The sequence below is a fragment of the Chlorocebus sabaeus genome, chromosome 4 (assembly GCF_047675955.1).
Source record: "Chlorocebus sabaeus isolate Y175 chromosome 4, mChlSab1.0.hap1, whole genome shotgun sequence".
Lineage (NCBI taxonomy): Eukaryota > Metazoa > Chordata > Mammalia > Primates > Cercopithecidae > Chlorocebus > Chlorocebus sabaeus.
In genome coordinates this window covers 13,464,921-13,477,786 of record NC_132907.1, presented here as the reverse complement: position 1 = coordinate 13,477,786, position 12,866 = coordinate 13,464,921, and the positions used below count along the sequence as shown (strand labels likewise).

Below are 12,866 nucleotides of genomic sequence, written 5' to 3'. Positions count from 1 at the left end.
CCGGGCCATTTGGAGAGTAACACAGTGGGACCATTTAGGCTACAAGTTGGATTTAAGTTTGCCTCACTTCTGGATTAGATTTTCCCCTGAGAAATAAAACCACCCTTCATGCTGTATTTTGGCAAAAAAAAAAAAAAAAAACCAAAAAACAAAAAACAAAAAAAAAACTTCCTTAAGGGTCTCTTGGTTTTTTGCAAGTTTATCACTCTTCAAAGACTCTTTTTTTACATAGCAGTGATCTCTTGTCTCATGTCTTAATTCTGGCAGGATTGAGGAGGACACAATCTAAAAAGACAAAAAGCTAGAAGACTGAAAGAAAAGCAGGTTTTCAAACTTTAGGTCTTTTCACAAATTATTTTATCCAAGATCTAAGGTTTTTTTTTGTTTTTTTTTTTTTGTTTTTTTTAACCAGATTTAAAAGTTTTGAAAACCACTTGTTCTGAGAAGAAAGATTACAGACATCCTCTAGTATATTAATTATACTGTTTTGGTTTTTAAACTAGAGTTTATTGGTATACAAATCTCAGTTTCATAGGTAGGAGGAAAAGATTTAAAACACAAAAGAAACATTTGGTATTGAAAACACTGCAGATAGCTAAGTATAGTACTTTGGGTAAATACAGTAAAATGGATCAGACATATTATATATTTTAAAAGACATAAAAATAGTGATGGTGCTGTTGGGAATAAGTAGGTAGTAAGAGTAGTTGGACCCTCCTTTTTTTTCATTTTTGCATTCACTGATGCTCTGAATTGAGAACAGTTGCCTTAAATCTTATATACACTTTAATCTCTGACTTTCTCTTTGCCAAACAAAGTCACTTAACTTATTGTCTCAAACCATAAACTTACTTTAAACTTAATTCAAGGAAAGACTAACAGATCTGTAGGCCCAGAAAAGACAGTCATATTAGCCATTGTCACATAAATTTAAATCTGTATTTCTAGCGTGTTTTGGAAGTTTGTCACCACTAATGTTGTCATGCTAGACATGATAAAGCATGAGAGTAGGCAAAGCATGGTGAGAAAGTGATGCTCAAATTGACACAGAAAGGCGCTGAACAAACAAACTTGTCTCATACCACATTCTAGTTAAGAGGACCCAGGACTAGGAAACTGGTCTTTTATTTATAGGGCAATATTATTTTCGTCTTATCAAAGTTTGTTATTTTTGAATAGGCACAGCGACTATGATTTTTACATAATTATTATTGCCAGGGAGGCAATCTTTTAAGTAACAAAGAAATGAACCTAAACCAGAGCGTCCTGGGTGCGTAACATCTCTAAGGTCCAAATAATTCCCTATTATGCTGGATTGTGGTAAGAGATAATGCATATTAAGTACCTAGAAAAGGGCTTCATCTATTGTAGATGCTAAATGAATGACACATATGATGGAAGGCAAAAGATATTTCCAATTGTATATTATTGCTCAGAGTAGGATATATACACACACACACACACACACACACACGTATATATAAAGGTAACCAGCAGAGAAATATCAAACCCATAAAATCCTTTTCAATGATCTCAACATACATTTCACAAAAAAAAATCTATAGTAAGATCTACTTTTGAAGGTGTATCTTTTTATATCAATATGCATAAATGTCATAAATGTTTCTACTAAAAACATTTCATATTAAATCATAAAGGACAACTCAACTGTATGGTGCAGATAAGAATCACATCTAAAACAAACTAGCTCTGAAAAGTTGTATATAAAATGATTAGCGTAAGTATGTCAGATAAATACAAAAAATAAATATTGCAACTATCTCAACTTTTTTAACCAAATAGATGAATTTGGGTGAAAAGCAATTACAATAAATGAGACAAAGGTACTTTATAGTAGTAAAGATAAGAAAAGACAGGCTGAAAATTCAATTGAACTATCATCACAATTATATAAATTTATATGTGCACATAAGAGGTAGAAGAAAACAAGATTAAAATGATGAGATTTTTTTCTCTAGTTCTACTTCCATTAATTTTGTTGAATTAATAATATGATGAAATTTCCTATATTGAGGGTTGATTATATATTTAGAAATCTAGAATAACTAGACCAAAATTTCTCAATGATATCTCATTGCCAAATTATAGACATTTGTTGAATTAAAGACTTTGAGACACATATATTTTCTACTCAAAGTTTAACAGTCTTTTTCTTTACCACCCAAATAATTTCAGCTATATGAAACAACAGAAATTGTTGAGTCTATTCCAATTAGATTGTGATATAATACCGTCGTTGCTCTTATGTTACTATTTGACTAGCAAGTAGTTACCTTCTCCCTCCATTTTGACAGCAATACGAGAATTGGAGGCCCAACCAGCCAGACAGCTTCTTTTCTGCTGGAGAAGACTGTGTTGTAATCATTTGGCATGAGAATGGCCAGTGGAATGATGTTCCCTGCAATTACCATCTCACCTATACGTGCAAGAAAGGAACAGGTAATGATTACTCTGTTAATAATGTGTACTTAATCTTCATTTCAGTTATAAAGATAATTCAGGAATTTGTGATTCAAATTCATTGTTTGAGACCTAAACTGGGTATGCCCATGTATGTCATCTCTCGTTGCTCTGGAATATTTCACTCTTCCAAAATGATTGAAAAGTTTGTTTTCAGCAATGTTCTCACCTTAGATTTCAGGTCCTTAAAGATAACAACGTGGCATTAATGTAGGAATGCTGCCTGGTAATATCTTTAAGAAGAAGAACTGCCAGCCCAAAGGACAATAGACCTTTTTATTTTTATTTATTTATTTATTAATTATTATTATTATTATTATTTGAGATGAAGTCTCTCTCTGTCATCAGGCTGGAGATCTTGGCTGGGTGGTGGGATCTTGGCTCACTGCAACCTCTGCCTCCCAGTTCAAGCAATTCTCCTGCCTCCGCCTCCCAAGTAGCTGGGACTATAGGTGTGCACCACCACACCCAGCTAATTTTTGTATTTTTAGTAGAGATAGGGTTTCACCATGTTAGCCAGGATGGTCTCAATCTCTTGACCTTGTAAGTTGCCAGCCTTGGCCTCCCAAAGTGCTGGGATTACAGGTGTGAGCCACAGCTCCTGACAGACTTCTTTTTTTTATTTTGATGAGTAGAACATTACAAAATAAAATACTTGTCAACAGTTAAACATTAGGCTATATTTTAAAAATCTAGATTTCTAGCTTTTTTAAGAAATAAGAAGACCTGGTACCATGTGGCCCATATTCAAGTTTGTCAGTGGTTTCAAGTACTAGAGCTGAGAACCACTGCCCTCCCTTGGTTGGGGCTGCAATCTCCATTTATTGCAGTCCTCATTGAGTCCTTCCTTTGTTTTATGTGAGTCTGTGCCCCAATCCTGAAAGACACAATCCCAAATGCCATAATCCTAAATGCTGAAATCCCAAAGGATTAAAAGCCTGAAAACAGAGTTCTGGAAAAAAACAAATTTTAAAGACATTTATTTTAAAGAGAAAAAAATTTTAAGACATTTATTTACATTTTAAAATGATGATTTATTAGAGAAACATATAAAAACATGACAGCGTGCTTCATAAGCCACTTTAGACAATAAAATAAATAGACAATAAAAACATACATATATTTTCAAGCTTAAGCACTCAGGTATACTAATGGCAGTTGGGGAAAACCCAAAATGTATGAACGCACATCACTCTGGTTGTAATTATGTGCACCAGCTTTATAACGGTGGTCATGTGAAATACTATGATGAACAACATAAATCTTTTCACAAGATTGATAAAAAACTGAGATGGGTTACCACCGCATGTTCAGTCGCTCAAAGAGCCAAGATCTTGAGAAATCTTATCTTTCATAAATGGAGATGTACAAAAGAACATCTCTTCATTTATTGAGGAAGTTTCAACCTTTTTATGTTGAGAACCAAGGAAGCTGAAGCCAGTAGTGTAACTCTCAGTCTGAGACCGAAAGCCTCAAGACCTGGGGGGCCTCTGGTGTGTAAGTCCTGGAATCCAAAGGCCAGTGAACCTGGAATTCTGATGTCCATGGTGGCAAAGTCTGTCCCAGCTCTCAGAGAAAGACCAGCTCACCTTCTGTATCTGTTCTCTCTGGGCCCTTGGTTGATTGGATGATGCCCATCAACAATGAAGGCAGATCTTCCCCACCTCATCCACTCACACTGACACATTAATCTTCTCTGGAAATACCCTGAGACATGCCCCAAATAATGCTCTCTTAGGTTTCTAGATATTCCTTAATCCAGTCATGTTGACACCTAAAATTAAGTCCACAAGTCTACCCCTTGCAGCTTGGCACTCATATGCATCTTGTTAAACCATTATTTAAATTTCCAAATAAAAACAATGACAAAGTAATATAATGATTCCTCCTGACATAATATAACTTCCCTGCATACAACCAAAAATGCACTAATCCCTTCCCTAGAATTTGGCTTTCAGGATTTCAACATATTTCAGAATTACGATTTTGGGGACTTTAGATGTTAGGGATTTTAATCTCTACGGATTTTGGTCTTTAGGAATTTCAAAATTTGGGATTATGACTTTTGAGATTGTATCTTTTGGGATTATAATTGGCACTGTGTTTTGCCAATTATAGGCATTTGAGTTTTTTAATCTTCCCTTAGAAGGCATTTGAGTTTTTTAATCATTCCCTTAGAAGTTTATTTTATGCTTGTAAACTATGGAACACAAATGCCATCCTTATATCTGTAGTTGAATATTTATAAGATAAAACAAGAACATGTGTAATGTAAATTTTATGAGAATTGTTTAGTTAACAGTAAACAGAAAGTATTTTAAAAGCTAATTTTTTAAAAGGTGTGTTTATCATTGGCCAATTTCTAAAGCACGCTGTACAGACTTTTTCCCTAAACAAATAGAAATTCTGTAAAATATTTTAACCTATTTGCAATTAATAATGGTGTTATCACATGAGTATTTAGTCCCTAGACCCAGACTTTTACCCACTTCAAATAAGAGTACAAAGTACAAATATAAAATATAAACCTATTTGATTTATTTGTCTTTGGATACAAAAATAATAAAACTAAAAATCACACTCTATAAATATTTTAGTACAGATTTAAACCCCAATAATGAGAAATTCTATTAGAAGAAAGAGAACACTAACATACACAAAGCCTGAGTCTCATGAAAGTCAGCTGTTAGCAATGAGTACGTTACTCTGCTATTTTCTCACCCAAGGTAGAATGTATTCTCAATACCTTTTCTACATGAGAAGCTTTCCTGACCATATCCCTTACTTCAGCACCTCTGCGATGGGATTCGTAAAAATAGCAAATCAAGTATTTTCTGTTTTTCTTTTTCCAGCATAGAAAACTTTACTAAATTGTTCGTCTCTGTCCAAATGTCATGTTTGCCATTTGTCTCCAAATGGTCCCTGGAGTCATCCTTTTCATTTTATGATTTATACATTCTTACATTTCCTATTTTATTTTTTCCTATAGCAGGGTTTCTCAACAGCAGAGCTATTGACATTTTTGGTCAGATAATTCTTTATTTTAAGAGGCTATCCTGTGCATTAAAGCATGTTTAGCATAATCCCTGCCCTTTGTATACTACATGTCAGTAGCACGTTTACATCCCCTCTGCCTTGTAAAAGGCAAACATGTTTCTAGACATTGCCATATGTCTCCAGACGAGGTAAACTGCCCCACGTTGAGAACCACTACCCTCTACCAAAAAAGATTCACAAAAACACCATGATTGTTTACATTTCCCAATGGAGAACAAATTTTATAAAATACTGATTCTACCTCATTAAAGAAGAAGAAGAAGAAAAAACCCTATTTTTGTATTTTATCTCCCCTACTCACCGATTTTTATATTTGTGCAGTCAATTCTTTGCTAATCAGTACTTTGGGGAAGTTTGGAAATGTTTATAGGCTTTTTAAAAAGATACCCTTTTCTGTTTTTAGATATTTTAAACCTACAGACCTATGTAGTTCTCCTTTTAATTAACTATTAAATACTTGCAAAGAATTATATATACAAAAGGCATATTTTTTAAAAGAACACCTCAATGCATACTATCGATACATCTGTGGAATATCCTGTGGGTTCCTCTCAATCCCATCCATTTACTTCTCAACTCCCACCGAGATAATGACTTAATTCCCTTGCTTTTCCCTTTTCTATTATGATATACACTTGTTTCACTAAACAATAAATTATTTAGTTTTTTACATTTTTGAACTTTAAATAAGTGGAATCATACTATATATATTCTTTGCTTTGCTCTTTTTTTGTTCAGCATTATGTTTGTGAGATTTATTCATGTTGATGCATGTAGTGGCATGTTCTTTGTTTTCATTTCTGTATTGTATTGCTTGTATGACTATACAACATTTTACTTATCAATTCTCCTGTCAGTGGACACTTGAGTTATATTCAGTGTTTTTGCTTTTATAAATAATGTTTCTATGAGCATTCTTGAACTTGTTCTTGGTCAACTTTTGTGAGTTTCTGTAAGATATATTTCCAGGAGTGAAGTTGCTGAGTCATAGGATATATGTACCATAAAATCTACTTTAAAAAGCCAAATTTTTTTCCAAAGTGGTGGTACCAATTTTCACTCCCACCAACAATCTGTGATAGATCCTGTTGCTCTACATCTTCTCCAGCATTTGGCACTATTGGACTTTGAAATTTTTGCCAATCTGGTGGGTATAAAATGTAATCTCTTATGACTTAATTCACATTTTTTGATACGTCTCTCTGAATATCTTTTCATATATTTATCAATCACCTGAAGCTCTACTTTTGTAAAGTTTCTGTTCATATCTTTTGGTTATTTTTGAAAATTGTTTACTTATAATCTTATACATACTAATTTGTAGGAGTTCTTTTTATATTCTGGTTACTAATCCCTTGACAATTTTATATGTTGCAAATATGTTCTCCCAGTTTGTCACTTGAGTTCACCCTTACCTTATATTTTCTGATGAACAGAATTCTTAATTTTATTGATTTTTTTTCCTTTATGATCTAATCTTTTTTGTATTTTAAGAAATCTTTACCTACTGATAACCTACAGGTCACATTGGCAGGCTTCCAAATTAATCCACCTGGGGGAGGTCTTATGATTCATGGTTTACATCCTGTCCCTGAGTAAACAGTTTTATCGTGAGTTCCTCAAATCTTATCATGAATTCCTTAAACTGTTGACATACTGATTAATATGTAGCCTACTGACACTGGAAAAACACTGATTTGTTTGTGAATCATGAGGTTTTACTGATTGTTTTGCACATAGAGCATTTTAGTTTGTATTTTGTAATCTGTAGCCAATGATTATAACCTCTGTATTGTACCCTCCAATGAAAATCACAACTCGGGTCTGAGGAGTTGGCCTCCCTTCTGAACTTCCCCATAAAAGCCTTCCAACCTGTAGCAGATTCTGGAATATGCCCAATTTTGTGGTGTATCTTCCCAGGTAGATCCTCGCATTTGGCTTCCAATAAACCTTTATCAAATTATTTCTGCCTCAACAGCCTTAATTTTGGTTGACACTATCCTGAAGTCATAAAGATATTCTATAGTTTCTAAATGTTTTATGGTTTTGCCTTTTGTGTTTATATATTTCAACCATCTAGAATTTATTTTTAATGTATTCTCTGAAGTACAGAACCAAGTTTATTTTTTTCCGTATGAATACACAAGTGTTCAAATGAAAAGACTACACTTTCCCTCTGCTCTGCCATGTTGCCTCTTTCAAATATCAAGCATATGTGTATAAATCTGTTTCTGGTCTATTTTCCTGTCCTTGCCAATACCACACTCACTGAATTATTATAGCTTTTTAATAAGTCTTCATATTTAGTTTTAGAAGAAATCTATACAATTATTTCCTCAAAAGTATAAAAATGACTTCAAATTTGTTAGCACCAAATCAAGTATATTGAATTATTGAATTGATCATTTTTAACCTTCTCTATCACTTTGGTCTTATTCCATCTGATACTTGCTATTATCTGGACCCTAGTATAGGCTTTTCATATTACAATAAAAGAAGTGTGCACCATGGAATACGATGCAGCCATAAAAAGGAATGAGATCATGTCCCTTTCAGGAATATGGATGGAGCTGGAGGTCATCATCCTTAGCAAGCTAACACAAGAACAGAAAACCAAATGCTGCATGTTTTCACTTACACGTGAGACCTAAACAATGAGAACATAGGGACACAAAGAAGGGAAGGACAGACACTGGGGCCTACTTGAGTGTGGAGGGTGTGAGAAGGGAGAAGATTAGAAAAATAACTATTGGGTATTAGACTTAGTACCCGGGTGACAAAATAATCTGTAAAACAAACCCCTGTGACATGAGTTTAGCAATATAACAAGCCTGTGCATTTACCCCTGAACTTAAAAGTTAAAAAAAAAAATTGTGCAGGTATCCAGATTGAGGTCAAGCAGAGGTAAAGTAGAAGAACCAAACATTTAAATTAAACCAAAATTTGTCATTGCAAAAGAATATGGTTGTAAACAGTCTTCTGAATATGCAAATATATTTAATAACTGTAAACTTTTAATATTAGAATGTTGGCATTCAAATGTTTGGTACCAAGGTTTCTGATAATCATTTTCCCACTGAATATTTACAATATTTCATGAGAGAATGTGGCATGTTTTTGTGGGCCTGTGGTGTCAGAATTCTTAAACAATAGAAATTTCCACTTAGGGAAAATTATATTTAAGTTACATTCATATTAAACAGATATAGGAAAATACAATAATTTAATCAAAGTTGATTTTTTTAAAGTATATCATTTAAAATAAGTGTGCTAATGTTGAATAAAACTATGTTAATACAAATTCAATTAAATCAATTTTCCAAGTTTTTGAATTTTAAAATGAAGATATTTCTTTTACTTCTACTTCTTTTTTTGTTACTTATATTATTGCTGTTTGTTGATATTTATAATTTTTCATTGTAAATTTAAAATGATGGTTAAGAATTCCAAGCTTTACCCTCATTTACCTGTCTCAAGGGTTTAAATTTATATTCATTAAGGTATTTATGACATTCAGGCATGAATATTACGGTCTCTTTTTCTTGTACCAATACAGAAGACAAAAAAGAGCAAATAAACGTAAATGGAACCAAAAGATATTTGTATTTAGGAGTCTTTGTCCATATTTAAAAACTATAATGTTATTGTAGATTGTAAGGTTTTTGTTTGTTTGTTTTGTTTTGTTTTGTTTTTTGAAATGGAGTCTCGCTCTGTCTCCAGGCTGGAGTGCAGTGGCACAATCTTGGCTCAATGCAACCTCTGGCTCCTGGGTTCAAGTGATTCTCCTGCCTCAGCCTCCCAAGTAGTTGGGACTACAGGTGCCCACCACCACTCCCGGCTAATTTTTTATATTTTTAGTAGAGATGGGGTTTCACCATGTTGGCCAGGATGGTCTTAATCTCTTGACCTTGTGATCCACCCCCCTTGGCTTCCCAAAGTGCTGGGATTACAGGTGTGAGCCACCATGACCGGCCTGTAGATTGTAAGTTTCTATAAGGAGGTAATAGTAATAGTTAAATTCATTATTGTCCCAATGAAGGTGATTAACAAATAAAAACTTACGGATGGTGATGAAGACAATATGCTTTTTAATTTGGAATTTTCGTCAGAAAAGTGGCCCTTCCAGAGGGGTAGACGAATGTATGACCATTTAGCCCTACGGTTGTTTAATAAAACAAATTTCAAGATGGCATAATCTGAGATTTAAAGTAGGCCCAGAGCCTCAACATCAAATTTTTTTCTTGAAAAATTTCATATTCTTAATTCTGAAAGATTGCTTTTGATGAAGTTGCTTACTTTGGTACCATAAAGAAAGAGAGAAAAAAAAGAGACTCATATTAGCTGAAATACTTAGATTATTTGGAAGTAACCCAATTTGCTTTCCTTTAGTTGCTTGCGGCCAGCCCCCTGTTGTAGAAAATGCCAAGACCTTTGGAAAGATGAAACCTCGTTATGAAATCAACTCCCTGATTAGATACCACTGCAAAGATGGTTTCATTCAACGTCACCTTCCAACCATCCGGTGCCTAGGAAATGGAAGATGGGCTATACCTAAAATTACCTGCATGAACCGTAAGTGGTCCTTTAGAAAGAATGGACTACCGTGCTATAACAACTACTAGACACCTTCATTTTACGGCTGTGGTATCGGCAGTTTAGGGTATGGAGCAAGTAATATTGTTGTGTTTTCTTTTTTCCTTTCTTTCCTTCCATGTAGCATCTGCATACCAAAGGACTTATTCTATGAAATACTTTAAAAATTCCTCATCAGCAAAGGACAATTCAATAAATACATCTAAACATGATCATCGTTGGAGCCGGAGGTGGCAGGAGACGAGGCGCTGATCCCTAAAATGGCGAACATGTGTTTTCATCATTTCAGCCAAAGTCCTAACTTCCTGTGCCTTTCCTATCACCTCGAGAAGTAATTACCAGTTGGTTTGGATTTTTGGACCACCGTTCAGTCATTTTGGGTCGCCGTGCTCCCAAAACATTTTAAATGAAAGTATTGGCATTCAAAAAGACAGCAGACAAAATGAAAGAAAATGAGAGCAGAAAGTAAGCATTTCCAGCCTATCTAATTTCTTTAGTTTTCTATTTGCCTCCAATGCAGTCTATTTCTTAATGTAAACCAGCCTACTGTACTATTTAAAATGTTCAATTTCAGCACCGATGGCCATGTAAATAAGATGATTTAATGTTGATTTTAATCCTGTATATAAAATACAAAGTCACAATGAGTTTGGGCATATTTAATGATGATTATGGAGCCTTAGCGGTCTTTAATCATTGGTTCGGCTGCTTTTATGTAGTTTAGGCTGGAAATGGTTTCACTTGCTCTTTGACTGTCAGCAAGACTGAAGATGGCTTTTCCTGGACAGCTAGAAAACACAAAATCTTGTAGGTCGTTGCACCCATCTCAGCCATAGGTGCAGTTTGCTTCTACATGATGCTAAAGGCTGCAAATGGGATCCTGATGGAACTAGGGACTCCAATGTGGAACTCTTCTTTGCTGCATTCCTTTTTCTTCACTTACAAGAAAGGCCTGAATGGAGGACTTTTCTGTAACCAGGAGCATTTTTTAGGGGTCAAAGTGCTAATAATTAACTCAACCAGGTCTACTTTTTAATGGCTTTCATAACACTAACTCGTAAGGTTACCGATCAACGCATTTCATATGGATATAGACCTAGGGCTCTGGAGGGTGGGGGATTGTTAAAACAACACACATGCAAAAAAAAAAAGAAAAAAAAAGAAAAAAAAAGTAATTTTGTATATATAACCATTTTAATCTTTTATAAAGTTTTGAATGTTCATGTATGAATGCTGCAGCTGTGAAGCATACATAAATAAATGAAGTAAGCCATACTGATTTAATTTATTGGATGTTATTTTCCCTAAGACCTGAAAATGAACATAGTATGCTAGTTATTTTTCAGTGTTAGCCTTTTACTTTCCTCACACAATTTGGAATCATATAATATAGGTACTTTGTCCCTGATTAAATAATGTGATGGATAGAATGCATCAAGTGTTTATTATGAAAAGAGTGGAAAAGTATATAGCTTTTAGCAAATGGTGTTTGCCCATTCTAAGAAAGGAGCGAATACATAGAAATAGTGTCGGCATTTCTTCCTGTTAGGTGGAGTGTATGTGTTGACATTTCTCCCCATCTCTTCCCACTCTGTTTTCTCCCCATTATTTGAATAAAGTGACTGCTGAAGATGACTTTGAATCCTTATCCACTTAATTTAATGTTTAACGAAAAACCTGTAATGGAAATTAAGACTCTTTCCCTAATTTCAGTTTAGAGCAACTTGAAGAAGAGTAGACAAAAAATAAAATGCACATAGAAAAAGAGAAAAAGGGCACCCAGGGATTGGCCCAATATTGATTCTTTTTTATAAAACCTCTTTGGCTTAGAAGGAATGACTCTAGCTACAATAGTACACAGTGTGTTTAAGCAGGTTCCCTTGGTTGTTGCATTAAATGTAATCCACCTTTAGGTATTTTAGAGCACAGAACAACACTGTGTTGATCTATTAGGTTTCTATTTTTCCTTTCTCATTACAATGCACATAATACTTTCCTGTATTTATATCATAACGTGTATAGTGTAAAATGTGAATGACTTTTTTTTTGTGAATGAAAATCTAAAATCTTTGTAACTTTTTATATCTGCTTTTGTTTCACCAAAGAAACCTAAAATCCTTCTTTTACTACACTGTGACTGGTCTGGTTATTTACAACTTTAAATCCTAATGTGCACCAACATTTTTACATTCTGGTTCCATCATGGAGAACAAGCTTCTAGCCTGGATGAAATGATTCTGTGGCAAGCAAAGAAATGATTATATATATACCCGCAAAAGTTGCGATAATAATTCTGATAATGTTTTTATCTGAATACTATGTATTAATTTCAAATATGAAAAATATGCAATGGAAAAAGTGATCGCTGACATCACAGAAATCTTCCTAGGAACCAAGGCAAGTGTTTCACATGTAATATATCACAACAAGCTTATGAAACAGGGGTCATCATTACTGATTGATGAGGGATCGGGCATAGAGGGCTCATTATTTGTCCAAAGTCATGCAGTTAGTGTGTAGCAGAAGCAGGAAATCCCTACAGCCTACACAGCATTTCCAAGAAAAATATAAAATATTATATCCCTGATTGTTACACATTTAAGAGGTTAATTTACTGGTGAGGAAATCATATGCAAATAATTATCAGAAACTGTCAAAAATATAAAGTTATCATCCATTCAGATATCCATCCATTCCTTCAGTTTTCATTCATTCATTATTTAAGTATTTAATGT

The 12,866-nt window shown here is 34.1% G+C and overlaps 1 protein-coding gene across 2 annotated transcripts in view; it reads left to right on the top strand.

Annotated features, from left to right (window-relative positions):
* The window catches only part of VCAN (versican), a 110,939-nt gene extending 98,676 nt beyond the window's left edge, over positions 1–12,263 (top strand). For both annotated transcript variants that reach the window (XM_007977402.3, XM_007977392.3), the window contains 3 exons: positions 2,316–2,460; positions 9,928–10,110; positions 10,256–12,263. In XM_007977402.3, the coding sequence (XP_007975593.3) occupies positions 2,316–2,460; positions 9,928–10,110; positions 10,256–10,383 (456 nt within the window). In that variant the 3' untranslated portion in view covers positions 10,384–12,263. The remainder of the gene's footprint in view (positions 1–2,315; positions 2,461–9,927; positions 10,111–10,255) is intronic.
* The last annotated feature ends 603 nt before the right edge of the window (positions 12,264–12,866 follow it).